This window comes from Pan paniscus, chromosome 1 (assembly GCF_029289425.2).
Source record: "Pan paniscus chromosome 1, NHGRI_mPanPan1-v2.0_pri, whole genome shotgun sequence".
In the NCBI taxonomy this organism is placed as follows: domain Eukaryota; kingdom Metazoa; phylum Chordata; class Mammalia; order Primates; family Hominidae; genus Pan; species Pan paniscus.
In genome coordinates this window covers 115,561,582-115,588,384 of record NC_073249.2, presented here as the reverse complement: position 1 = coordinate 115,588,384, position 26,803 = coordinate 115,561,582, and the positions used below count along the sequence as shown (strand labels likewise).

The 26,803-nt window shown below is 40.5% G+C and overlaps 2 protein-coding genes across 4 annotated transcripts; one reads left to right on the top strand and one right to left on the bottom strand.

Moving 5' to 3' along the window:
• Positions 1–812: 812 nt before the first annotated feature.
• Positions 813–10,040, bottom strand: WDR77 (WD repeat domain 77). 3 transcript variants are annotated; one of them, XM_034933547.3, is made up of 11 exons: positions 9,599–9,732; positions 9,163–9,348; positions 7,970–8,111; positions 7,630–7,679; positions 4,591–4,661; positions 4,404–4,458; positions 3,861–3,932; positions 3,191–3,299; positions 2,563–2,631; positions 1,853–1,928; positions 813–1,797 (listed from the first exon to the last, which is right to left on the bottom strand). In XM_034933547.3, the coding sequence occupies exons 1-11, from the start codon at positions 9,711–9,713 to the stop codon at positions 1,735–1,737; spliced, it is 1,008 nt and encodes a 335-aa protein (XP_034789438.1). In that variant the 5' UTR covers positions 9,714–9,732; the 3' UTR covers positions 813–1,734. The 3 variants fall into 3 exon arrangements, with proteins under 3 accessions (XP_034789438.1, XP_003810727.1, XP_034789437.1); XM_003810679.5 differs by having other exon boundaries at positions 813–1,928; positions 9,599–10,040; XM_034933546.3 differs by having other exon boundaries at positions 813–2,142.
• Positions 10,000–26,494, top strand: ATP5PB (ATP synthase peripheral stalk-membrane subunit b). Its single transcript, XM_008963018.4, has 7 exons — positions 10,000–10,130; positions 10,386–10,422; positions 14,767–14,912; positions 16,638–16,801; positions 17,183–17,308; positions 19,986–20,165; positions 21,448–26,494. The coding sequence occupies exons 1-7, from the start codon at positions 10,091–10,093 to the stop codon at positions 21,523–21,525; spliced, it is 771 nt and encodes a 256-aa protein (XP_008961266.1). The 5' UTR covers positions 10,000–10,090; the 3' UTR covers positions 21,526–26,494.
• The last annotated feature ends 309 nt before the right edge of the window (positions 26,495–26,803 follow it).

The window sequence follows — 26,803 nt, the reverse complement described above, 5'->3', positions numbered from 1 at the left end:
AATTGCTTGAACCCAGGAGGCGAAGGTTGCAGTGAGCCAAGATCATGCCACTGCACACTAGCCTGGGCAGCAAGAGTGAAACTCCATCTCAACAAAAGAAAAAAAAAACCTACGCTTCCCTTCCATATTGTAACCACCTTGACACATTTCCTTCCTTATCACACATTTCCACACATTTGCTTCCTTATCTCTTTCACTGAGTTTTTTCTCCATCATTCTTAAGTCCAGGAAGAGAAGGGCTATGCAAATTCCTACTCACCTCAAGCTCCCCCACCCGCTACTTTCTCTAAGTGTCCACAAAATTAAAGTTTTATCTTTGAGAGGCAGAACTTAAGTGATTGTACCTACCCATTCTATTTCCTCCCACATTATAAAAATGATGCAAGACTTTATTCCTACTCCACATCAACGCCAGAGGATCACACAACTACAAATTCCCATGTTTTACTCAAGGGTAATCATGTCAAGGGTGAAGCATGGAAGCTTTACTGAGAAATATTTTGCCCATATTCCTTCAGACTTTCCCAGTTTCATAATGTGATTTTTACCTAAATTGAACCTGCAAAGCTCAAAAGTACATAATTGATTATATTTACTTTCAATATAATCAGTAATTGATCCATGACTCCTAACTGGCAATATCCACTCCACCAACCCAAGAATAAATGTTTACCTTAAGTTCTAACTAGCTACTTTGGGAAGCTGAGGAAGCACAGGAAAAATAATGGGCTACAAGACCAACACCATGATGACTCACATAAGTGAAATATATCTAACTACACATAACACACATGCTTCAAAAAAGACAGGCCAACAATGCCTAAACTCTTTATTTCACCAACCAGTATTTCTGATTTTCTTCTTGATACTGGATTTTAAAACCTTAGAAGTCTATAAATACTGCATTCAGACTTTCCACATCAAGAGAAAGGGAACCAGGGCAGAAGATGTCAGGCCCCATGCTGTTTTGGGGTGGGAAAAGTGGCAAAGATTTCTCAACAGTCTGTGTCAGTTTTCTAACTTAATTGAAACATCTTTAAGCTCTCCTTCATCCCCAAACTTTCCCCTATGGTGTCTATGATAGAAAAACACTTCTCTCTCATATATGTCCCATCACTAGGGAGCCGGGGGAAAGGGAGTGGGCATTACACAGGCAAGCCAAACTTTTTATTCAGCCAGAAAATGGATTTCTGATTCAGTTTAATGGTAAGGAGTTGTGTAAAACCGTACCAAGTCCTGCTTCTTCCTCAGAGTGAGCTGGGCTGCATTTTTGTGACTGGAAGCATTTCTCATAATGGTGAATTAAGCACTATAAAAAAATAAAGTCAATCCCATCTCTATGAGTAGCATAAGAGCTGCTTCCAAGAACCCAGGGATGCCCACATCCCATAACCCACGCAGACACAGCCAATTCCTCATAGACAGCTACATAAAACCCTTTCGTCAACTTGTTTTGGGGGGCGAGAGAGAGGCAGTGCTTAGGGAAGATGCAGGATGGATTTTTTTTATTCCTGCCACTACCAAAAACTATAGATCTACACACACACTCACACGCACATACATGTCCATTTTTAAGAAAGCTTTTCCTCCCTGTGACTACAGGAACCCAGAATCCAGCCTCCCTCAGGCTGAGAGACGATGCCTATTAACGGCACAGATCTAGCATATCAACATACTATAGAAGGCTCCTGTGTTGTCTCACAAGCTGAGAGGGCAGGGCAAAGAAGTGGACACTCATGGGGGACTTGCTTTTTGTCTTAAATCCAATCTACTCAGTAACACTTGCAGGTCCAGGGGCTGGGAGAGGTTCTGTGGGCACAATGTGGTGGACGACCTGATGGTCCCAGCCCACTGTGGTAAGCAGGGAGTGATTGAGCGGGGACCAAGTCGCATCTCTCACAAAGTCTCTGTGGGCTTGGCTTCTAAACCTAGAAGAAAGAAAAAAAGTCGGGGCAGAGTAGAGACAAGAAAAGCAGACCTGGAGAAAAAAGAGAACCCAACACATCTGGGGCACATTTTTTGGGTGTGTTACACACATTTCACCAACTGTATGGCCTCATCGCCAGGATAGCAGTGTAGCTATCCACAGTGGATGTCATCAGTCATCCAATCCAGTCTTCTATTTTCATAGATGAAGAAATGCTGGATAGAACAAGACAGTGATGAGGGGCAGTAACAGGCAGCAAATCACGGCAAGGAGGGAAGTACAATTCAGGTCTTCCAGGTGCTGCCTTTTACCCTGTAGCAGGCTGCATTTCATACGCAGTTCTTTATGTGAAAGGGTAGACTGCCGCCCCCTTGTGGGAGAGCGCTGGAGGGCTAGACTTAAAAATTCCACCTACCACCCCCCTCTACCAAGGACACGGCTTGTCCTTGGGGTTGTGAATGTGCCCCAGGAATGGACAGGGTCAACAGTCAGCCTGCTTCCATTACCAAGTCCCTTCGGATACAGATGGACAATCTGTTCTCCAAAAGCACAACACAGTTTTCTGAAGAGGAAAATGACTCGCCCACCCACTGCTCCCCTTCCCTGATTCCCAAAGGATTCCACTTCACACTTACAACTCAGAAAGGCTTGAGTCCAGCACAGCAAGTGAGCAGTCTTCACTGAGAGAGGCCAGGAAGGGCACACTATCAGATGGAGGAGAGGGTTGTGAAAGGTCAAGCCTGGATCCCAAGACAAAACCTTAACTGGGCCGGCCCTGCCGCCACTGTAAAGTGACCCAGGAAAGGCAGCCTGATTCCCACTTTTGGCTAATCTGGCTACTACAAGTCCACACTAAAAGTTTCAAGTAAAGATGAGGGAAATGAAGCAAAGTTAGGGTTGACAACCATCCTGGCAACTAACCACCCCATCTGGTCCCTCTCTATAGCTTCAGCAATAACCCAGAAACACAGGCTTTTCCAATCTCACAGTCCTAGAAGCCCACAATATTAACCATTTTGGGTGTTGGGCAGGAATGAAATCACATTTTAGCCATTTCAGACAGAAACCATCTAATCTGAAAAATCCTTTGATTCCCAAAGGATTCCACTTCACACTTAAGAGATCTTCGATATTCCAAAACCTCAGCTAGAACACTGTCTGCTTTAAGGAACTACTTCATCAGCTAATGCTTTGAAAACATACACACACACCCTCAGTGTTCCCATTTATACCCATCAGGCCCCTGATGACAAAGAACAGTACCTGTGTGGGGAGAACACCAGCCCAGTGACACACTGGGAGTGTACAGCTGAACTCAGGACACAGCTTGTACTCTTGGTGTCCACAAGGGAGACTGTCCCATTCTCATCACCTGTAGAAGAGAAGGAACATGTCATAGTGATTAAGAGCATGGACTTTTGTGCCAAAGACTTGAATCCTAGTTCCTCGAGCTTGTAAAAGTTAACCATTCTGAGCATCAGTTTTCTCTTTTGCAAAGTAGGAATAATAAGTCACTGGATCGTTGTGAAAATTAAGTTAATGAATGAAGCAGTTATTATTTTAACCACAAACTATGTCACCATATACACAGCCTCATGACCATGATAGCTCTACACCTACCCACAGTAGAACAGAATTCGCTATATAGCAATCCACTTGCTTTGTGGCTCACTGACTTATAGCCATGCCCAGAATACAGAAGCTGGATCAATCAATCAAAAATCAAATCCACTGGGAAAATAATCATGTTCTCCAAAACTACACTAAAACTACGTTGGCATCACCCCAACTCCCCATTCTCAATTCATAATTCATCTAGTGTCCTTGAGGGCTAAGACTGAGCAACAAGGGCCTTGTGTGTTGTGGAGTCAGCTCTTTCACTTTCCTCCTCCCTTTTCCCAGAGTCAATATGAAGTCTGACATGGTGTCTTACCAAAGGCAAAGACTTCACTTTGCTGAGGATGCCAAGCCAGTGAGGTAGGAAGGTAGCCAGGTGCACTGCAGCCTGCAAAGGAGAGACGAGGGTCTGGACCAAAACTCAGAGTACAGAAGAAGCAGTTTCTCAAATGATATCACTCTACATCCTGGGAGCACCTTTATTTGATTTCCCAAACCCTGCTAAGGCAGCAGTGTCCTCATCCTTGAGCCTCATAACCATTTATCCAGCAGCCTCCTGCCCTTTCTGGACACGAGTCACAGGCAAGTTTCAGGCACGAATCATGACGATAACAATTCTGGCCCCTTTGTCCTCCCATCCAATAAAGTAAATCACCCACCCAGGAACTGGCCCTTCCTCTTGGTATTCATTGCACAGAATGGGGTTAGCAGAGCCTCACTGGAAAAGAAGGAGATTATGTCACTCATGTCACAGTAACTACACTGGGCATCTAGCAACTATGCTTTGACACTGGCCAAAGACAGTCTCTTCTATCAGGGTTCCAAGTACTATTCTCCCACCAATGAATCTCAGACTCACCAATCTGTGATGCTGGCTTGGGACAGCGGGTATCCCAGAGTAAAATTCTATTGTCCTAGAGCAAGGTGGAACAGAAAAAGGATTTCACAATCCAAAGGAGCAGCTGCAGGCCAGAAAGTCTCCACACTAGAGACTTTGGCCTATGGACGGCTGGAGTGCGTTTAGGGAAGAAGGAGCTATCTCTTACCTCGCTGCATGAAAGAAACACAGAGTCCTTGTGAGGAGAGGCAGCAACACAAGTGACCTGAGCAGCATGAGCTATAAAGGAGAGAGAAAGAGAAATATGATAGAAAACAAGCTGAAGCATTACAAGAGGGCCAGCCCAGGAATAATCAAGGGGCAGGAGGGAGGGAGGGCTGGTCTCATGATGCAATTTAACAAATTTTGTGGGAGATTATGGATTAGACAAAAGCTAAGAGGAGAAGTTTATAGACTTATAAAACCTAAAAAGCCTTGTAAAAAAAAAAACGTATTAGTGAAGATAATGAATGAGAAATTAGGGGCGTAGTAAGAATAACAAAGGAATTTCCAGTTAAGGCATCCTAGATGTGAGGGCTAAATAATTCTAGAATAGCAGTCTTCATACTGGAGTACACACACCTCCAAGTAGTATACAAAAACTTTTGAGGGAGTTCTGGGCACTAATAGTATTAAGAGAGCCAATTTCTCTAATGTTCTCTTTCTTAAAATTGAACTGCCTCTGTTTTCAATCACCCTTCTCCCACTTTATAGAAAGAACACATACCTGTCATTCATCCCAGATCTTTCCATGGTACAATGCTCAGGGGTATAAAAATATAAGGGTTCTAAACTAAGGGACAAAAGGGGCTTTTCCATAAGAACCAAAGAGCAAAAAGAAAGAGCATCTAGGTAAAATTCAATGAAGGGGGCTGATCTTGTTTCAGTCACACCACAAACACAAGTATGGCTCTGTGACTTAACTCTGTTTCTGTCTAATAATGAGAACTAAAAAATATGATTGATCATTGTGATAAGGACATATTCAACAACTTTATCTGAATTTAAAAACAAAGTCAGACTTTTTCTGACAGAAAATTTAGTCTATCTTGGTCCACTGGCTTTACAATGCAGACTGGCTTTTGCCAATTAGGCTATTTGGTAGACATTCATGCAAACTAAGTAGGGTTAACCTGCGAATCTAAAATTTTGACAAATATATGCTTGAAATAAGCATACAATAAATTATATGCCAGAAATTACCTTCTCTGCAACTACTCAAATAAGTATTTTTAGGTATCAATTTAAAAATGTATGAGGGGGCACAGATTTTCAAAATTGTTTTAGGAGGTCTACATGTAAAAAACTTTAGTCACTGCTACATGTTAATTAGAAGCTGTGGAAACCTTTTCTACAGTCATTTTACCAGACTTTCCCAGGTAGTCTGAATGTGGCCCTTCCCTGAGGCAGAAGGATGGAATTAAACCAGTTTCCATAGTTCTTTCCTAGCCCTAGAATTCATAGAATAAGGATAAGAAGTAAGAAAAGGAATTTATTGCTCACTTGAAAAAAGCAAAGCTCTGGGACAAGCACCATGGTGGTGTACAAAAGATGAATACATGGTTCCTCTACCCTCAAAGGTTTTGGGGCAGGGTGCAGTGGCTCATGCCTGTATCTCTCAGCACTTTGGGAGGCCAAGGCAGGAGACCACTTGAGCCCAGGAATTTGAGACCAGCCTGGGCAACATAGCAAGACTCTGTCCCTACAAAAAATAGAAAAATAATAAAGGATTTGGAATTCAGCAGGGGGAATAAGACACAAACACAAAGAACTAACAAAAAGGTTGCATGGCAGAAATGCTGAAAAAGAGTTAGCATTAACCAGGAAAGGACATCATATGTCTAAGAAATAAAAAGCAAATATAATAGACATAGGACATTGACTTTTTTTTTTTTCCCTGAGACAGTTTCACTCTGTTGCCCAGGCTGGAGTGCTGTGGCATGATCTTGACTCACTGCAACCTCCGCCTCCAGGGTTCAAGCGCTTCTCGGGCCTCAGCCTCCCAAGTAGCTGGGATTACAGATGTGCACCACTACGCCTGGCTAATTTTTGTACTTTTTGGTAGAGTCAAGGTTTCGGCATGTTGGCCAGATTAGTCTCTGACTCCTAGACTTCATATGATCCACCCGCCTCAGCCTCCCAAAGTGCTGGGATTACAGGCGTTAAGCCACTGCGCACAGCTGGGCATTCAACATTATTGTAAAACTATTTCCAAGTGACCCTGAGGGTCCAGGATACTGGACCTTGGATATGAGTCAGTGATTTCTCTGGCCTATAACTTAATCATGTACTTTGAAGTTAGAAATGGCAGGGAAAGGCACTTAGCCATTGAGAGAACCACAGTGATCCCCCAGCATCTAAACCTTGGAACCATGTACACATTAAGGCTCTAGACATTATCTTCACAAAGAATGGCTCCCAAGATAAAGTTAACTACTAGTGCTGTTAATGAAAGTGAGCAGAAAGAGGGGCATTAAAAAAGTAATGGTTCTCACCAGAAAACAGACATTTTATGAAGGTAAATACTCAAAAGTTCAAGATTTAAAAGTCTCAAGATTTATCCCTCAAGAATGTCAAGGATCTAGTAAGCTTGAAGAGAGGAAATGGAGTAAAAGGGCTTCAATGCCATGACAAGAAAATGGGATTTTAATCCACAGGCCACAAGAAACTAATAAAAGACCAAAAGAGCTAGATTGCTAGTGGAGAGATGAGTGCCACTGCCTGTGTAAGGTAAAGCCTGAAAGTGAATACAGGCATAGAAATGGACAGGAAGGTGACTGACCAGTGGAAAAGACTAAAAAGAACTTAGTGGCCAACCGATGGTGGGAAAACAGAAGGGGTGGAAAAGGACCGAGAGTTTGAGCCCTGTGTTGCCAAGGTGGTGAGGCCATCAATAGAAACAGGGAAACTGGCTGGTCTGAAGGTAGTGAGTTATCTCAATTGATTGTTCAGTCAGTTACAGATTAAACTCCTTGTTCTATTCTTTCCTCCCTTTTCACTACTGCACTTGACTAGTCGAATTAAAAAAAAAAGAAAGAAAGAAACAAGGAAATTGAGAAAAGGACAAGGAGTAGATACTGGAGCCTGACTATTGTTTTACAAGAAAACTATCAGAACATGGAATCGCTGCTCCTAACATCAAAGCAAAGTTCAAAAAGTCCAAAAACACAACAGCTAACACCAGGGCTAAAAATGAAAGAATACTCACCTCGGTATGAACTCAGTACCACCTGCTGAGCAAGGTCCCAAACCTTGATGCTAAGAAGCAAAAGCAAACAGACATTTAATCTTGACCTACACTATCAACATAAAAACGTGTTCAAACAAGAACTTCCTGTAATCAACATTCCCCAGGTCTTTGCCTCTTGGACTGCTGCTATGGTCTACTTACGATAGACTGCAAAATCCCTAAGGAAACCTTATAGACATGCTAAAATAAGTCACTGGATTCTTAGAATAAGCCCAAAATGTTACCTAATGAGGTTAACAGGATAGGAAAGGCACCCACAGGAGGCTTAGAGACAGGAGCAATGAGAACAGGGACCCACCAGATGTCTTTGCTACCACTGACAGCTTGTGTGCCAGAGCTCAAGACACTGACTGTAGACACAATGTCATCATGCTCATACTTGCAGAACTTGCTGACAATAAGTGTCTCATTCTCATCTAGTTCCCACAATTCAACAGCACCTGTTGGGGGTAGGGTAAGGAAAACATGAGCTTGGATTATACCAAGGCAATAATTCACTTCTAGGATTCAAAGAGCCATTGTCACTAAATTAACAAAGTAAGTTAGTTATTCCTGTAAAAGCAAAGTCCACATCATTGGAGAGTTCAGCTAATTTCTGAGTCTTTGACTTTATTCTGCGTTACTGTTTTCCTAATGACAGCCCAGACAAGTAGGTGCAGAAAGCTTCCAGAAAAAGACAAAGATGGAACAGTCTGTAAAATTCATTATCTGCTTTTAGTGAGAGAATATGAAAAATGAGCTGCAAGGGGACAAGGATGAAGTTTCCACAACTGTTTAAGCAGCACACTATCCAGTGATGTTAACACTTCCCCATTATTTGGACACTAGTAAGTATTTGCTGAACTAGTTGAATAAATGTCTTGCAGAGTCTTTAAAAATATGTTGAATAATTGAACGTCTTGCACAGTGACTGGTTAAGTATAGAGAATCCGCCAAAAGTTGTCTTCATTATGTAGTGTTCAAGCTCAACTGTCAGAGAGGTTAAATCTATCAAAAACTGGGACTTTAAACTTCCATGCAATGCCGGCCAACTTCCAAATTCTGATTTAAAAAAAAAAAAAAATGCCAAAGCCTGCATCGCTAAGCCTAACAGTCAACAAAAAGAAAGCAGAATGAAGACAAGAAAGCGGTAAGAAATGGGAAGAGACATGTAGCACAGATTGGCTTCAGTGTCATCTTAAAATCAAGATTATGCTTGGTCTGGGCTGTGGGGGTTAAGGGGCAGGTTACACAGAAGAAAAATGGTTCCAATCCGTTGCTTAATTTTGTTACGGATTTTTCTAGGAAATCTCACCAGACAATTTAGAATTTTAGAAAAGGTATTTCCCACCTACACAAGAGTTTGCATTCGGGGCCAACACTCTCAGGCTCCTCCAAGCACTGAGTATAGGACGTTAGATATTGAGCTCAACCCTACGGTACCCCAAGTCTCCATTCTACCGTTCCACCCGGGGGTGGGGGTGGGGGGTGGATAATGGGATAGTGACTCACCTGAATCGGAGGCCACTAGAATACCTCTCTCCCCAACCCAAGTGAGGTCAGCCACTCCAGCCTCCGTTTGGACTCCGGCGGAGCAGAAGCCTTCGTTGGGGGCGGCACAGGGGTCCTTAAAAAGCCAGAGGGAGCCGGCCCAGCAGCGGCCACTCAGGCTGGAGGCCCCGAGGAGAAGCGCCCCATCTACGGGGGGTACAAGCTGTCAGCGCGTGAAGGGTAGAAGGGCTCGCCTCCATGGAGACCGCACAGAACAGCGTTCCGGCCGGGTCTGGATCTGAGCTCAGGAACGCGGGGCAGGGCTGGGGACAGCTCGGTGACGCGACCCAGGGTCAGGATAACATGCAGGGCGGGGATGGGCTGGGAGGGTCAGTCTCCGGGGAGGGGCGCCCTGGGCTGGGGTAAGGGAGCTCCCAGGCCCGGGATCTCGGCTCACCAGACCGGTACCGCGCAGCCTCCAACTGCCGTTCCATGCAGGCGGGCGCATTTGGGGGAAGATTCCACTCCCGGGCCGCCGGGGGCACTAGGGGGGGTGGGGTTTCCTTCCGCATCTCCACGGTTCCAACTCCAACCTAGACTCAAACTGGACGCCGGCCAGAGACTCAGCTCCGGCAGCAAACCCCACGTGGTGCACCTCTGAGCCTCCGCCCCTCTCCCGAGGGAACCGCAACTCTACTTCTCGCGAGAATTGCTTCTATGGCTCCATCCTGCTTTCCGGCTGTCGCCCTCATGCGATAGGCTCTCAGCGTTACTTGCCTCTTCTCGCGATAATTTTTTTTTTTTTTTAAATCTCCCAAGGAAAGTTGAAGGAAGAGTACAAAATTTTCATCTCGCGAGACTTGTCAGCGGCCATCTTGCTCCTGCCCTGACAGATTCTCCTATCGGGGTCACAGAGACGTTAAGATTGCAACCTGGACTTTCGTTGACCATGCTGTCCCGGGTGGTACTTTCCGCCGCCGCCACAGCGGGTAAGGGGTATAGACCCTGCTCTGGACTATCAGAGTGATTGGAAAGAAGCGAATCTAGGGGTGACAGGGAGGGGAGAAGGGCGCAGCGACACGGGCCTGAGCGGCGAGTGGTCAGTGCAGTTCGGAAGGGAGCGTGGGGTCTTGAGGGACGGGAAAGAGGGGTACATAGGCTTAGTGATAGAGCCTGGCGGGGGTGAAGAAGGGGCAAACCAGATTTCATTTGACTTTGCTGACCTTCGCCTTGTCTATCTGCAGCCCCCTCTCTGAAGAATGCAGCCTTCCTAGGTCCAGGGTAAGTGTGAGGATAATGCTCCCTTTCGTCTTTGTTTTCACTACCTTTTATTTCCCGATTCCTGCCCCCACCCCCTTAGCTTTAGGTCAGAAATTTCTTTCCGATAATTTTGGGACACTTAAACCCTCTTTCAGACAAGACACTTGTTCCTGTAACTGCCAGGAACGCTCTCATACCACCTAATGACCAAGATTTTAGCAGGATAAGTAACGTATTCTAACTAAACTAGAAATTGGTTTTGCTGTCTTCTATACCCGCCCTACTCCTTTGTGACCTTCCCTTGGGACCTTATGACATGTAGCTTCCACAGCCTGCATCCGAGTAGATTACATACCCAAGAATAAATTTTGTTCAATAAAACAGTAAAGCATGTTGTTTACAGTCGGTTTCCCAGATATCTAGTTTTTGCTGCCATATGATAACAATCAGAGAAATCATTCATTGATTCAGTAAATATTTATGTTGCCTAAAAACATAACCAAGGATACAAGAATGAGTATGGCTAATTACCTGCCCTCATGGAGCTCACAGTCTAGGAATGGGAGGCACCTTAAGAGTATTGGTTTAGAGTGAGGGCTCCACAGCCAGTACAGGGTCCCTGGCCCCTCCACTTACTGGCTGTGTGACCTCAATTTCCTCATCTACAAAATGGCGATAATAGTGCATTGTAGCTTTTGAGAATTAAGAGACAATTGCTGTGAAACTCAAAAACAGTTCTTGGTACATAGTGTGTGCTTAGTAAATTTAGCAGCTGTTACCGTTAAAATTGTTCCATAAGACATGTCCATTTTCCTAGAGATTTCTCTTTTTACTTCCAAACTTAGTTCTAAAGCTTGCAAAATACGGTAACTCAAATTGAAAAAAAATGGACTTGAAAAAGTGGTCTTATCTATAATTAAGTCTCATGTATGCAAAAAGTAAGGCTATAATTGACTGCTTCCAACTTAGAAGAAAAAGGACCCCATACAGACTTGTAAACAAATAATTGTAATACCAGGTAGTAAATAACTTATATTTACAAGATACAAGGAATATCCTTGGTTTTCTTTCACACTCCATGTCCAGTACCTCAGCAAGGCTCTTCCTCTAGAAATTTGGACTCTGACTGCTGCTTCCACTACCGCTAAAGTAGGAACCACTATAAACTTTCACCTAGGTATTTTAGTAGTCTCTTAATTAGTCTTGCATCTCTATTCTTGTCCCGTTACAGCCCATTCTCATAATAGCCAGGAGGATTATGTCAATCCCCCACCAAGGCCTTCCAGAGCTCCCCATCCCACTTGAATAAAATCCAAACTTAGCATAACCCAGAAGGTCCAACATGAATTGATTCCATCCTAACTCTTGACACCATCTCCTTGTGTTCTCTTTTTAGCTCATTCTCCAACCTTGGTGTTCCTCTGAAAACTACCAAGCGCATTCTTGCCTCAATATCTTTCTACTTGCTCTTCTCTCTTTTCCCCAGATCATTGGGTCAAATGTCATCTGACTCCCTACCAAAAAACTCTTCCCCATTTTGTTGCTCCCTATCCCCTTACCTTGCTCAGTTTTTCTCCATAGCACTTAGAGCTGCCTGAAATTTTGTATGGAGATACACACTCACCCTTCCCATACCCCCACTAGAATGTTGAAGGCTGGAGCTTTGTTCATTGCCATGTTACCGGTGCCTAGCATTAGTAGAAAGTCAGTAAATGTTTTTTTTAATTGATTAAAAGAATGAATGTTAGCCCAAAATGGGGGGAGGGCTTTACAAATCTGGAGGCTAATTGGTCTTGGTAGTCATTGCTCCTGATTGGTCTTGATAGTCATTGCTATAAAGTCATGGTATGAAGGGCATACAAGGCAGAAGGAGCAGCATAAGGCAATTTTTTTGTGGTGTTTCTTTGTTTGTTTTTGAGAGCTGTTAAGTAATTCCAGGAGAGTAAGAGAATGAAGGAAGATAAGGTTATAAAATTTGGCAGGACCAGGCACAGTGGTGGTTCATGCCTATAATCCCGAGGCCAAGGCAGGAGGATCACTGGAGCCCAGGAGTTCAAGACTAGCCTGGGCAACATAGACAAAAACAAAACAACAAAAATTTTTAAAAATTTTTTAAATTAGCCGGGCATTGTGGTGTACGCCTGTACTCCCAGCTATTGGGAAGGCTGAGGTGGGAGGATGGCTTGAGCCCAGGAGGTGGAGGCTGCGAGTGAGCAGTGATGGCACCACTGCACTCCAGCCTGGGTGACACAGTGAGACCTTGTCTCAAAAAAAAAAAAAAAAATGACAGGTACTAGATTATGTATGTTATATTAAGTAGTTTTCTGTAGGCAGGAGAGAGCCTGTTGAGTTTTCAAGTCAGATTTTCATTTTAGAAACATTGGCAGTAATGTGAGTGGGCTAGGTTTAAGTTGGGGTATTTAATAAGAAGCAGAGGCCAGGTATAGTGTCTCACGCCTGTAATTTCAGCACTTTGGGAGGCCGAGACGGCAGATCACAGTAGTTTGAGACCAGTCTGGCCAACATGACAAAACCCCGTCTCTCCTAAAAATAAAAAAAAAAAATAGCTGGGTGTGGTAGCACATGCCTGTAATCCCAGCTATTCAGCTACTCGGGAGACTGAGGCACAAGAATCGCTTGAGCCTGGGAGGTGGAGGTTGCAGTGAGCTGAGATCATGCCACTGTGCTCCCGCCTGGGTGATAGAGCAAGATTCTGTCTCAAAAAAATAAAAAATAAAATAAGCAGAGAGACCAGGTTTTGTATTGTTAAACTAAGCAAGAGGTGATAAGGACTTGAACTAAGGTAGCTAGTTAGGGAGACTTGTCAGCCTAAGCCTACCATTTAGTGCTATGATTTAAATCAGTGCTTCTTAGCCTGGGGTGGTTTTCCTGCAGGTGACATTTAGCAATGTCTGGAGATATTTTTCAGTGTTACCATAGGATGGGTCGGGGAGGGAGGGGCTACTGGTATCTATTGTATAAAGGCCACAAAGATACTGCCAGACATTCTACAATGCACAGAACAACCTCTTACAACAAAGAAATATCCAGTTCAAACGTCGGTAGTGCTGAATTGAGAAACCTTGATGTAAATGAAGGAATCTCAAGCATGATTCTCAGATTTCAAAACCTGGTGGGGTAGCTAATATATTTGGAGGCAGAAATAATATTCAAAAGATAAGCATTGTACCAAAATAAATGAAATAATGTAAATTCTTATATTACAAGGAGATAGAAGTTGAGAGATTGGAGGAATGGAGGGTAGGAAGTGGGACAGAAATACACTGAAAACTTGAAGGAGACTAAATGACAGCAGATATAAAGGGACTAGATTTTATTTCATCAGAAGCTTAAGGAGACATCAGTATGCTGTAACTGTTAAAAGTGTAGTCTTAAGCTGCTTTAATACAAGAATAGTTTCCAAATCCACTGTTGATAATAGTTCAATTGTTCAAGCTCAGTACTGGCAATAGTAAGTTCTCAATAAGTATTTGTAGGATGAATAAATTGGCCAGACTATACTTAAAGTATTATATTCAGTTCTGTATACCTCATTAAAAAAAAAAAAAAAAAAGATAAAACCAGAGAAGTCCTTACGGGCAATCAGGATTGTGAGGGAACAGATGTTTGACCCAGGTACATGTGTGTTATCTTACATAGAAAAGCAAAATTAGAACTAAGAATGGATTGAGGTTCCAAGAATGTATGTAGCATCTCAATTCAAAGATGAACATAATTAGAGCTACCCAGTACTGAAAAAGTCTGTTACATATAGTGTTTAGCACTCTCATCAAAGAGAGTATTCAAAAAGGTCCAGGAGCTTACAACATATCAGGCATATAATAGCTAACCACTTACATAGAACTTTTCCATGTGCCAGGCATCATTCTAAGCACTTTACATATATTAACTCAATTAATCCTCTCAACAACCATATAAGGTATTATCTTCTATTTCCATTTTACTGAGAGAAATCTGAGATTACAAAAGCTTAAGTTCTTTACTCAAAGTCAAGGAGCAGGTCTAGGATTTGAACTCAAGATGCCTATCTGACCGCCACGTCCACATTCTTACATATTTCAGTGCTAATAATAGACATACAAAGTGCTAGACAGATGATCTGCAAGGCTGATAGAAGGGATTCCAGTATTGGGTAGAAGGTTAAATGTCTGTGATTAATTCTTTGCTGTTGTCACAGCTGATTACTGGACCCTAACCTTCCCATTCCCAGTCCATTCTCTTTCTATTATGAGAGTTAGAAAACTGCCTCAATCATCAACCCTATTTATTGTTTCTGCTCATTATTCATACACTGTTTTCTCCTTAAAGAAACAGGCTTTACATTTGTACAATTACTACCTGTAGGGTATTGCAGGCAACAAGGACCTTTCATACAGGGCAGCCACACCTTGTCCCTGTACCACCTCTTCCTGAATACGGAGGAAAAGTTCGTTATGGACTGATCCCTGAGGAATTCTTCCAGTTTCTTTATCCTAAAACTGGTGTAACAGGTGAGCATTTTTGCCTAGTCTCTGGTAATATGTTTTGATGGCACCACTAAAATCAAGTTAGGTGGGTTTTCTTCTTTGGTTTTTTTGTTGTTGTTGTTGTTGTTGTTGTTGTTTTTGAGACAGGGTATTACTCTATCACCCAGGATGGAGTGATAGATCACAGCTCACTGCAGCCTCCACCTCCCCAGGCTCAGGTCATCCTCCCACCTCAGCCTCCCGAGTAGCTGGGACTTGGCGTGCACCCGGCTCATTTTCCTATTTTTTTGTAGAGACGGGCTTTCACCATGTAGCCCAGGCTGGTCTCCAACTCCTGGGCTTGTGGGATCCACCCATCTTGGCCTCCCAAAGTGCTGGGATTACAGGCTTGAGCCACCCGCCTGCAGCTGCAAGTCAGCTATTTTTAAAAGGAAATTGTAACAATTGATTTGATTGCTCCAACTTGTCTTTGGTATAAATTTATTTGGGATTTTAACTTAATTTTACAGCATTATCTCTGTTTGTTAGTAGATCAAATTTTTTGATGCCTGCTTTATGCCAGGCACTGTTATAGCCATACAGTGTTGAACAGTGTTAAGTGCCTGCTGTCCTGGAACATACATTCTGTTGTAGGATGACAATAAAGAAATGAGTAACTGTATAATATACTGTTAGGTAATGAAAAGGGTATGAATAAAAATGAAGCCATGTAAGGCAAGAGTCCCCTGATTAAGTTTATGATTCTCTCTACTACATGTACTGCCTTTCTTGGCCCATACCCAAGTATTGCTATGACTGGAACATTGGAAACCGAAGATTGTTTTTTTTTTTAGCCCTGGAGTCACCTAAAGTAGCATTTTCCTAACTGAAATTGCTAGAAACATTAGTCTCCTCAGACGTCCATAGGTGATAAAAATGTTACATATGATAGATGTTTCTTGCAAATTCATATTTAAAATGTGTATATTAAAGGCAATTAAAAAAAACTGTTGGAACTTTGTATGGGAAACCGGGTAAAATGTATTTGAGTTTGTAACCCTGTTGTTCTTATGATACATCCTGCCATCCTATGATTCTCAGAAATACTGTAAAATGCTTTCCTAAAAGCCTGCTCTGGGCCTCCCTTACATCCTGTGAGGCGCGGAGGAAAGACTAAATAAATGTAAATCATGGTTTGCATCCTTTCAGAACACATGGCCTGGTTAAAGAAAAAGCCATATTTGAAGCATTGTAATTAGGTGCTACAGGAATTGAGAATCCTAATATTTATTCATCCTTTTATATACATATCACTTTGTAGTTGTTTTTTGCTTGTTTCTTGTGTAAATTTTATCCGGTCTAGTGTCCCATTCAATAAATAGTATATTTTGCTGGACAAATTACTTCAGAAAGTTATCTGACATCTTTGTAGAATAGTTTAATTTACTGTGCGGGGTATTGTGCTTAACATTTCTCAAATTTATCAGACTGAAGAAGGTACTGTCCCCATTTTACAAATAAGGAACTAAATTCAGAGATTATTTAGATTGCTCAGTTTCTTTAAAATTGTAGAGTCAGTATACAGATTTCCCTGAGTCCATATCTTTGTTCTTTCAACTCTACCATACTGCTTCCCAATCCAGTGTTTTGTCTTTGAATCTAATTAAGTCATTACTTTGCCTTCAGCTAATCAAATATAGAAGTACCTTTCTATCTTCCCTCTTTTAGGCATAGCATATCCATTCATAAAATAACTCTTTCTTCTTTTAGGACCCTATGTACTCGGAACTGGGCTTATCTTGTACGCTTTATCCAAAGAAATATACGTGATTAGCGCAGAGACCTTCACTGCCCTATCAGTACTAGGTGTAATGGTCTATGGAATTAAAAAATATGGTCCCTTTGTTGCAGACTTTGCTGATAAACTCAATGAGGTAAGAACCATAAACTTTATTTCCTATTTTAGACTAGCAGAAACATGAAGGTCATCTAGTGATATTTTTGATATGAGTGTTAGGGGAGCAACATATAGAAATGAATCTAATGCTTCAAATAAGTGTTAACGTTAGTTACTAATTTGAGATAATTTTTTTATATCTACTAAACACTTTAGCTTTTCTATAGTTTAATCATTCAAAAGATATTCTATAGTTATTATGGGCAATTCTTTTTAAGGATTTGTGCGTTTCTTTCTATGTTTCTTTGTGGGTGTTTTTACAAATGAGATATACAACTTTGAAGAAGCATGAAATGAATCTCCTTTTTTTTACCCTTTGTGCTTTCACTGATCTTTGTTGTTGCTATCACAATTGTAGCAAAAACTTGCCCAACTAGAAGAGGCGAAGCAGGCTTCCATCCAACACATCCAGAATGCAATTGATATGGAGAAGTCACAACAGGCACTGGTTCAGAAGCGCCATTACCTTTTTGATGTGCAAAGGGTAGGTTTCAGAAGTTTCTAGGAAGAATGAAGTTACTTGTTTTGTGCATTTTTTTAATTCAGAATTTTTTATGAAGAATGGTTAAATAGATTGAACGTATTTTATTTAGAAAAGAGAAGATTTGTGTAGGAGTTGTCATTCACAACTATTCAAACATGTAAGAACTGTCAAGTGGAAAAATAGTTCAAATTATTATAAAATTAGAAACTATAGAAGCTATTAAAAAAACATTTTGGATCCACACAAAATGAAATAGTCATTAAGTTAAAGCTGATTTAAAAATGGCATGCACTGTGTAAGGAAGGCTAGGTAAAATACATCCTGTGTATTTCATACACACTTGCTGCAAGAACATCTTAACATCTTTGCTGTAAGGAAATCTGATACTGTACATTCTAAATCCACAAAGCAGGCAGGGCACAGTGGCTCACACCTGTAATCCTAGGACTTGAGGAGGGTGAGGCAGCAGGACTGCTTGCACCCAGGAGGTCAAGGCTGGAGTTAGCTGTGATCCCACCACTGCACTTCAGCCTAGGCAACAGAGCAAGACTCTCAAACACACACACACACACACACAACAAATTCAGATAGCAGTAGAGCTTTTTATCATGGTCAGAACATGATTAGATTCTAAAATATGCAGCTTCCAAAACAATCTTTAGGAATATGTTCAAGTATTTTGTTATTACTGTTTTTATTTTGAGCCTTGTACTTTATGGCTAATATTTAAAAGTGAGGTGCTGTTATGTTGAAGTTTTATATTAAAATGAAATGAAAAATGAGATGCTAAGGTAGAGTAAGCATCTGAAATAGTTAGGATCTTGGCCAATATTTCTCAATATTGGCCAAGATACTAAGCATCTGAAATGTTTAGGATCTTGGCCAATGTGGTCTTGGTACCATATGGATTAGAGTTATCTTTGGTGTTCCCTTTCCAAGACTTATGGAATCAGAACCTTTCTTAGGGGCTATCCAGAATCTGTATTATTTTAAACAAGATCCCTAAAGACTCTTAAGCACATGGATATTTGAAAATCTCAGAAAATGTTAATTCCATGTATATTTAGGTTACAAAGGGAGAGTGCTTCCTGCTTCTTGGATAGTATATACACACACGTGAATGCATGCATACATATATTTTGGCTTTTTTAAAAAACCATATTGGAAAATGTAGCTTTTTCCTAAGAGTCAAATGATAGTAATTTAGGTTTTTATTTATTTACATTTACTTGATAGATATTTATTGAGTTCTTCCTGTGTAGGTATTCTGATCAAGGCAGAGTGCTGAAAATATAGTGGAGAACAAAAAGCTTCTGCCTTCATGGAGTCTTATTTTCTAGCCAGCCTTTGGGAGAAGCACAGAAAATAAATAATTGAACAGATGCAAATGTCAACAGGTAATAAATGCCAGATAGAAAAATAAACTAGTATTAAAAAGATTGCAGGCCAGGCGCATTGGCTCATGCCTATAATCTCAGCACTTTGGGAGGCCAAGGCGGGAGGATCACTTGAGCCCAGGAATTTGAGACCAGCCTGGGCAACATAGACCCCCTTTCTACAAAATTGCAGGAGGAGGGAGTCACTGTTTTTATAGGGCATTCAAGAAATGTCTCTAATATGATATTTGAGCAGAGACCTGAAAGAACTAATAGTGCAAAGTATGTGGATTTTTGGGGAAATAAGTTCCAGGCTGAGGGAAGAACAGTTGCAAATGCCCTAAACCTGGAAGTTTGCTTGATATAGTCAAGGAAAAGTAAGAAGGCCCATACAGCTGAAGTAGAATTGGTCGGGGGAGAATAAAAGGAGATAGAGGGAGGCCTGGGACTGTGATATATAAAGACCTTAGGCTCCTATAAGTACTTTGACTTGGACTCTGAATGAGAGAAAGTCATTGAAGGATCATTCTGATTGCCTTGTTGCCAATAGCCTTCAGTTTGGTATGCATTGGTTTGTGATGCCTATGGGTTAGCCAAGTAGAGATATATAAGAGCTTGGCCTTATGTAGCCTTACTGCCTGTATGCTGATCTTGGCTTCACAGTTTATTAGCTCTGTAACCTTGGGCAAGTTTCCTAACTTCTGCCTCAGTTTCCTCACTGCAAAATGGATACAATTATAATAACTATGCCATGGTTTGGTTACAAGGTTTAATTGAATCTAAACACGAGTGTTTAGAGCGTAGTCAGTACTCTACAAATGTTAACTATTATTTGATCCAGCAAGTATTATGACATAAACACAAAGACAAATCTACAATGTATGCACCATTATTTGTAGTACCAAAAAATGAATTATAGAATACCACTATAGTGGAATCCAGTGTAACTTAAAATTGAGGTAGGTTTGTGTGTCATAATTAATAAAAGTGATGTGTATATGCCTATATTTTGATGGGTATACCTATATTTTTATTAAATATTTCTGGGAGGGAATACAAGAAATACAGGAAGTTAATGGCCTATGGGGGAGGCTGAAGGAGACTTTATTTCATACAGCATCACTTTTAAATATGTTTTTGCCATATGCTGTTATAATTTCTAGGTACATATTATCTATTAAATAAAAGAATTTCACGTAAAATACAAAAGAAGTGGGGCATTCTCACTGGCAGAATCTTCAGAGTAGAAGTATTCCTTCAAGTATACAAACAATATTTATCATTTCTTAATTTTGCCCCAGAATAACATTGCTATGGCTTTGGAAGTTACTTACCGGGAACGACTGTATAGAGTATATAAGGAAGTAAAGAATCGCCTGGACTATCATATATCTGTGCAGAACATGATGCGTCGAAAGGAACAAGAACACATGATAAATTGGGTGGAGAAGCACGTGGTGCAAAGCATCTCCACACAGCAGGTACACAACATTTTTGTAGGTTCTGATGTTGTACTGGTATCTCTTAACAAGTATCTGCTGATGTTTTGTTAAGGTAGGAATAGCTGGCAAGGAGTCTTTAGCCTAGAAGTAGCAGTGTAACCCCGGTTTGTTTTTCTGGATAGTGATAAGCAGGAAGATGCTGCATACCTGTCAGGATGGCTTTTCTCTTTCCTTAAATTTGGGTAACATTAACTGATATATTTAATTTCTCTATAAAATAGACTGGGCTGGGCACGGTGGCTCACACCTGTAATCCCAACACTTTGGAAGGGCGAGGCAGGAGGATCACTTGAGGCCAGGAGTTCAAGACCAACCTGGGCAACATAGCGAGATCCTGTCTCTACAAAAAATTTAAAAAGTAGCTGGGTGCAGTGACAAACGCCTGTAGTTCAGCTACTCAGGAGGCTGAGGTGACAGGATCTCTTGAGCCCAGGAAGCATAGGCTGTAGTGAGCTGTGATTGCAGTATTGCACTCCAGCCTGGGTGAGAGAGCGAGACCCTGCCTCAAAAAATAAATAAAAGACTGAACAAGGCTATTTCTAAGCCCCTTCCATTTTCTAATTCCATGACATTCCATTTCTTCTTTTCACCTGCATAACTTGTCTGTTTTGAACGGAAATGTTTTCTATTTGCTTAAACTGAATTAATTTTTTTTCATTTATATTTTTGCTTTAATATGACTTGATTTTTTTTTCTTTCTCGAGTTTATAACATTTAAGTATTTCTGGTTGTTTTCAGCATAACCTATACAGGATTAGAAAAACAGTGTCTATCAAAGTTTTTTTCTTTTTTTGATAAACTGTCTTTTACATAAAAGTAATATATATGCTTACTTAAGAAACTTAGAAAATACAAAAGAAGTCTAGAAAAGAGATTAAAAATTATTTTCATTCTTAACATTTATATATTACTAATATTTGTTGAATTGGTCTTTTTCAAGTAACTGTTGGTTGTACAAGCCAACATCAGTGGCAGATGGTTACAGGAATATCTGGCCTCAAATTCTATACAGGTTTCACCCATAAAGGCTGTGAGCCAGGGAATTTTAACTAACCCCCTGGATTTGCTTAAAATAAATCGTATCTCCTCTGTGTTAATTAATTTTACTTCTAAACCTGTCTAGTAGCTGTATAGTGTTAAGCCAGTAATCATCTTGAGGTTCTGGTCTGGTAGGAGGTGTCTTTTAGAATAATGGTGTTTATACTCTATACTTTTCTATGTTTTGGAAAGGTCTAACCAGATTTCTCTTTCCTTATCACAGGAAAAGGAGACAATTGCCAAGTGCATTGCGGACCTAAAGCTGCTGGCAAAGAAGGCTCAAGCACAGCCAGTTATGTAAATGTATCTATCCCAATTGAGACAGCTAGAAACAGTTGACTGACTAAATGGAAACTAGTCTATTTGACAAAGTCTTTCTGTGTTGGTGTCTACTGAAGTTATAGTTTACCCTTCCTAAAAATGAAAAGTTTGTTTCATATAGTGAGAGAACGAAATCTCTATCGGCCAGTCAGATGTTTCTCATCCTTCTTGCTCTGCCTTTGAGTTGTTCCGTGATCACTTCTGAATAAGCAGTTTGCCTTTATAAAAACTTGCTGCCTGACTAAAGATTAACAGGTTATAGTTTAAATTTGTAATTAATTCTACCATCTTGCAATAAAGTGACAATTGAATGAAACAGGGTTTTTCAAGTTGTATAATTCTCTGAAATACTCAGCTTTTGTCATATGGGTAAAAATTAAAGATGTCATTGAACTACTGTCTTGTTTATGAGACCATTCAGTGGTGAACTGTTTCTGGCTGATAGGTTATGAGATATGTAAAGCTTTCTAGTACTCTTAAAATAACTAAATGGAGTATTATATATCAATTCATATCATTGACTTTATTATTTTAGTAGTATGCCTATAGAAAATATTATGGACTCAGAGTGTCATAAAATCACTCTTAAGAATCCATGCAGCAGGCCAGGCACAGTGGCTCACACCTGTAATCCCTGCACTTTGGGAGGCCGAGACAGGCGGATCACTTGAGGTCAGGAGTTTGAAACCAGCCAGGCCAACACAGTGAAACCCTGTCTCTACTAAAAATACAAAAGGTTAGCCGGGCATGGTGGCAGGCGCCTGTAATCCCAGCTACTCAGGAGGCTAAGGCAGGAGAATTGCTTGAATCCAGGAGGCAAAGGTTGCAGTGAGCTGAGATCACGCCACTGCACTCCAGCCTGGGCAACAAACCTCGACTCCATCTAGGAAAAAAAAAAAAAATCCAGCAGACACCTATCAGGAACATAGAAAATAACAAGTGTTGGCAAGGATGTGGAGAAGTTGGAACACTTGTGCACTCTTCGTAGAAATATGAAATGGTACAGCCATTATGGAAAAGTGTGGTGATTCCTCATAAAATTAAAATGGAAATACCATGATCCAGCAATCCCAGTCGACATATATACTCAAAAAAATTAAAAGCAGGGTCTTGAAGAGATACTTGTGTTCCATGGTGATAGCAGCCATTGTTCACAATAGCTAAAACATAGAAGCAGCCCAATCGGCCATCAGTAGATGAATGGATAAGCAAAATGTAGTATATCCATGCAATGGAATATTATTCCACTTCAAGGAAGAAAATTCTGACACTGGCTACAGCATGAATGAACCTTGAGGACGTTATGCAGTTTTACAGGATGAGTTATGGAGCTGGATAGTGGTGATGGTGGCACATTAAGGATGTATTTAATACTGTTCTTAAATGGTACACTTAAAAATGGTAAATTTTATGTGTATTTTACAATCTTTTTTTAAATTGAAGAAAAATCCTGTAGATAAATTAGAAAATTCTTCCCTTCATAGGTTTATCTGCATTTGGTTCTCCCATACTTGTACAAGGATTTATTTGTATTCAAATGGACAAATTATGCAATAGGAAATATTTGAAAATATTTATCATGGGTAATTGCTATTTTCATTGACTTCCTAAGATTTTATGTAATAATCATTTGAGTCAATATTGGTAGCTAATGTACTAATCTAATATTGAAATCAGATTGATATCTTTGTTACTTAAAGATAATTTGATTGGATCAGCAGTTATTTCAAATTGATTAAACAAAAAATTATAAAACACCTAGTTTGTGCTAAGCAACGTAATGCAGTGATCATACAGAGATAAAAGTCCTTACCTCGGAGTTAAATATCTACTAGGAAGACAGCAAGAATATGTGATAATACAAACTTGAGCACAGGGTGCTCTGAGAGTGTGGCAAGCACCATTTTAGGTAGTCTCACCAGCCTCTTGTTTCCCTCATATACATCATCCAGGTCAAGGTTCAGTCAGAGAAGCAGAATATATGTTTATATATAAGGAATTTGACTACGCTGTTGTGGGAGCTAAACAATCTGTAAAGCTGTTAGTGTTCTTTCTGATGCTGGAGCTTAGAGTCCACACGGCAGTCAGTTAAGGGAAGACGGATGTAAAGTGGGAGGCAGTTAAGAACAAGTGGAAGTAACAAGCACAGACAAACCCATGTCTGCTTTTATCATCTCTGGCCTTGATAGTGGTTGTCCTGTATAACCCCATATCCAACACAAACACGTGGTTTAGAGAAACCTGGTTAGAGAAACGAGTGATCCAGGGAAGGGATGGGAAGTTGTCCAGCTGCAGCTTGTGAGCTAACACATGTATGAGCTATAAAACAGCTGCTGCTTCACATTTATCCTCCAGATTTTGCTCAAGACTTGTGGCTTACCCTAACCAGAACATTGAGGGAAGATAATTCTGGAAAATGTAGTTCTGCCTAACCAAGCTGACATTACAAACCACCACAATAACTATCCTATCAATAATTGTTAACCTGAATGAATAATGCTTAAAAATTTCAGCCCCAGGAGATCAAGTAAAACAGAGAGAGAGAGGGAAAGTGACAGGTTCGAAAACAAATGGTGTCTGAGCTGGCATTTGGAAGTTAGCCAAGAGGGTGTCTCAGGGATTAGATAGAGTCCAGGAAGATGGAACAGCATAGATGTAGGAGAGTGTGACATTTTAAAAACTCTTAAGTTTGAGTGAAATATAAATATTTAATAAATTATATTAATGGGTTTTTTTAGTTTGTTTTTTTTTCTTTGAGACGGAGTCTCGCTCTGTTGCCCAGGCTGGAGTGCAGTGGTGCCATCTCTGCTCACTGCAAGCTCCTCCTCCCGGGTTCACGCCATTCTCCTGCCTCAGCCTCCCAAGTAGCTGGGACTACAGGTGCTTGCCACCATGCCTGGCTAATTTTTTGTGTTTTTAGTAGAGATGGGGTTTCATCGTGTTTGCCAGGATGGTCTCAATCACCTGACCTCGTGATCCGCCCACCTCAGCTTCCCAAAGGGTTTTTTGGGTTTTTTTGTTTTTGTTTGGTTGAATGGTATGGACAGAAGAAGATTACATGGGGTTAAAAGGATTGAACAGCAATGAAGAAATTGACTTAAATATAGAATAATTTCCAGAACATTTCTCACCCCAGTAACTAGAGGGAACCAAAGGTTGGCTCAGGGGAATGTTGTTTTAAGATAAGAGGCTTGAATGAAGAAAAAGTCAATGGAAGAAGAGGATGAAAAGAAAACAGTGAAGGAGGATACACATAGTAAAATCCCTAAGTGAGAGAATAATATTCAGATGACAGGAATTAACAGAAGGTAAACATCTTCCATTGAAACTAGAAAGATAAAGATGGACCTTGAAAGAATGAAGTTTTTCAGTGGGGGAACAGGAAGCTCATTCAACAATCGTTTATATAAAAAAAAATACCATGTGTCATGCTTACTGCTAGAAATTAAGACAATATGTCATCTCATCTCCACAGACTTTACAGTCTAGCAATCTAGACATAGAGTAGTATAAGGGTTGCCATTGTTAAAACTGTAGGGTGATAGGGGCATATATAAGTAAACTTAATCTAGTGTAGGAGATTATGAAAGCCCTTCTGGAGCAAGTAATATTTAAATTGGTATCTGTAGAAAAGAGAGATCATCAAACAGAGGAAATATTAATACCTTGTGCAAAGCGCCTGAGATAGGAAAGAACATGGCACCTTGAAAACCCTAGAAATGAATGACTGGAGCACAGAGAGGGGAAGGGAGGGTGTGAGAGATAATGCTGGAGAAGTGGATCATCCAGATTATGCACGTTTATGGCCTTTTTGACCATACTAAAGAATTCTATGTTGTTGTTTTTTTAAATAATGGAAAACCAGTTTTTTTTTTTTAAGAGACTTTATGCAAGGTAAGTATGGATAATGTATTAAAAGAGTTGCCAGCAAACTTTTCCTCTTTAGGGCCAGATTGTAATGGTTCAGACTCTGACGGCCACATACAGTCTGTGCTACATAATTGTCTTTATGTTTTGTTGTGTTTTCTTTTTACAACTGTTTGACTCCCGTAAAACTGTAGAAAATAGTAAGAGTAGGTGGCGGGAGCATCTAGGAAGCTATCAGAGTAGTCTAAGGAGGACCTGATATGGCTTGGGAGAGAATGGCCATAATGAGAAAGAAGAGACTTGCCATAAGATTTTAGAGTCTGAATTGACAAAGCTTGCTTGTAGATAGGAGGAGAGGAGGATGTGAGATTGAGGAAAGCATGTAAATTGCCACGTAGGATTCTGGCTGTGTGGTACTGTTAATTAAGATACAAAATAGAGGAGAAGAAGCAGGTTTTAAGGGGGAAGCTACTGCATTCAGTTTTATTGTTGAATGTAAGTTGACGATTAGATGGTTCTTTGGCAACATGAGGAAATGAGCTTCAGATCTGGTAAAAGTAATGGCCAAAAAAATAAAGTAGGGCATCGTTAGCATATAGATAGTAAGTCCAGGGAATGGCTGAGGTAACATTGGAAAATTGTATGGAGTAAGAAGAGAGGGCTGTCTCAGCCAGATTGGATGGAGGAAATCAAGCAGGCAAAGGAGACTGGTGAGAAAGGGCCAATTTCAATTATCATTTTTTTGACCTATGATTTACTTAAAAGTATGTTTTTGAAATTTCTAAACATATTTGCTCTTTTAGTTCTTTTTATTGTTGATTTCTAACTTAATTACAGGCTGGTCAGAGAATGTGGTCCGTATGATATCAACTTGAAATGATTGAGAGTCACTTTCAGCCTGAAACAGGTGTCAGCAAACTATAACCTGTGAGCTAAATCTGGCCTGCCACCTAGTTTTGTACAGCCTGGAAGCTAAGCATGATTTTTACATTTTAAATATTATACATAAAAATTATACAAAATTCAAATTTCAGTGTTCATAAATAAAGTTTTATTAGAACATAGCTACACTCATTCATTTACATATTGTCTGCGGCTTCTTTGTTACCATGTTGGCAGAGCTGAGTACTAGCAACAGAGACCATATGCTCCACAAAGCCCAAAATATTTACTATCTGCCCTTCACAGAAAAAGTTTACCTGCCCCTGGCTTCCAACGTGTTCAATTTTTAATGTTTTAGGTGTTCTTGAAAAAAATCTGTACTCTCCAGATAACATATGCAGGGTTTTATATATGTTTATTAGATTAATCTTACTGACTGTATTACACAAATTTATATACTTACAACATTTTGTCTGCTTAATCTACCAAATACTGAGAAATGTAAACTA

Bases quoted from the DNA above. Each gene is read 5' to 3' on its own strand.
- WDR77 (XM_003810679.5), bottom strand. From the start codon at position 9,713: ATGCGGAAGGAAACCCCACCCCCCCTAGTGCCCCCGGCGGCCCGGGAG. The intron at 4,459-4,590 runs GTAAGAGATAGC...ACCTTGCTCTAG, and splicing joins TGTTTCTTTCATGCAGCGAG to GACAATAGAATTTTACTCTG. The intron at 1,929-2,562 runs GTAAGTGTGAAG...TCTTTCTTCTAG, and splicing joins GACTCAAGCCTTTCTGAGTT to GTTTAGAAGCCAAGCCCACA.
- ATP5PB (XM_008963018.4), top strand. From the start codon at position 10,091: ATGCTGTCCCGGGTGGTACTTTCCGCCGCCGCCACAGCGG. The intron at 10,423-14,766 runs GTAAGTGTGAGG...TACTACCTGTAG, and splicing joins GCAGCCTTCCTAGGTCCAGG to GGTATTGCAGGCAACAAGGA. The intron at 16,802-17,182 runs GTAAGAACCATA...TCACAATTGTAG, and splicing joins TTGCTGATAAACTCAATGAG to CAAAAACTTGCCCAACTAGA.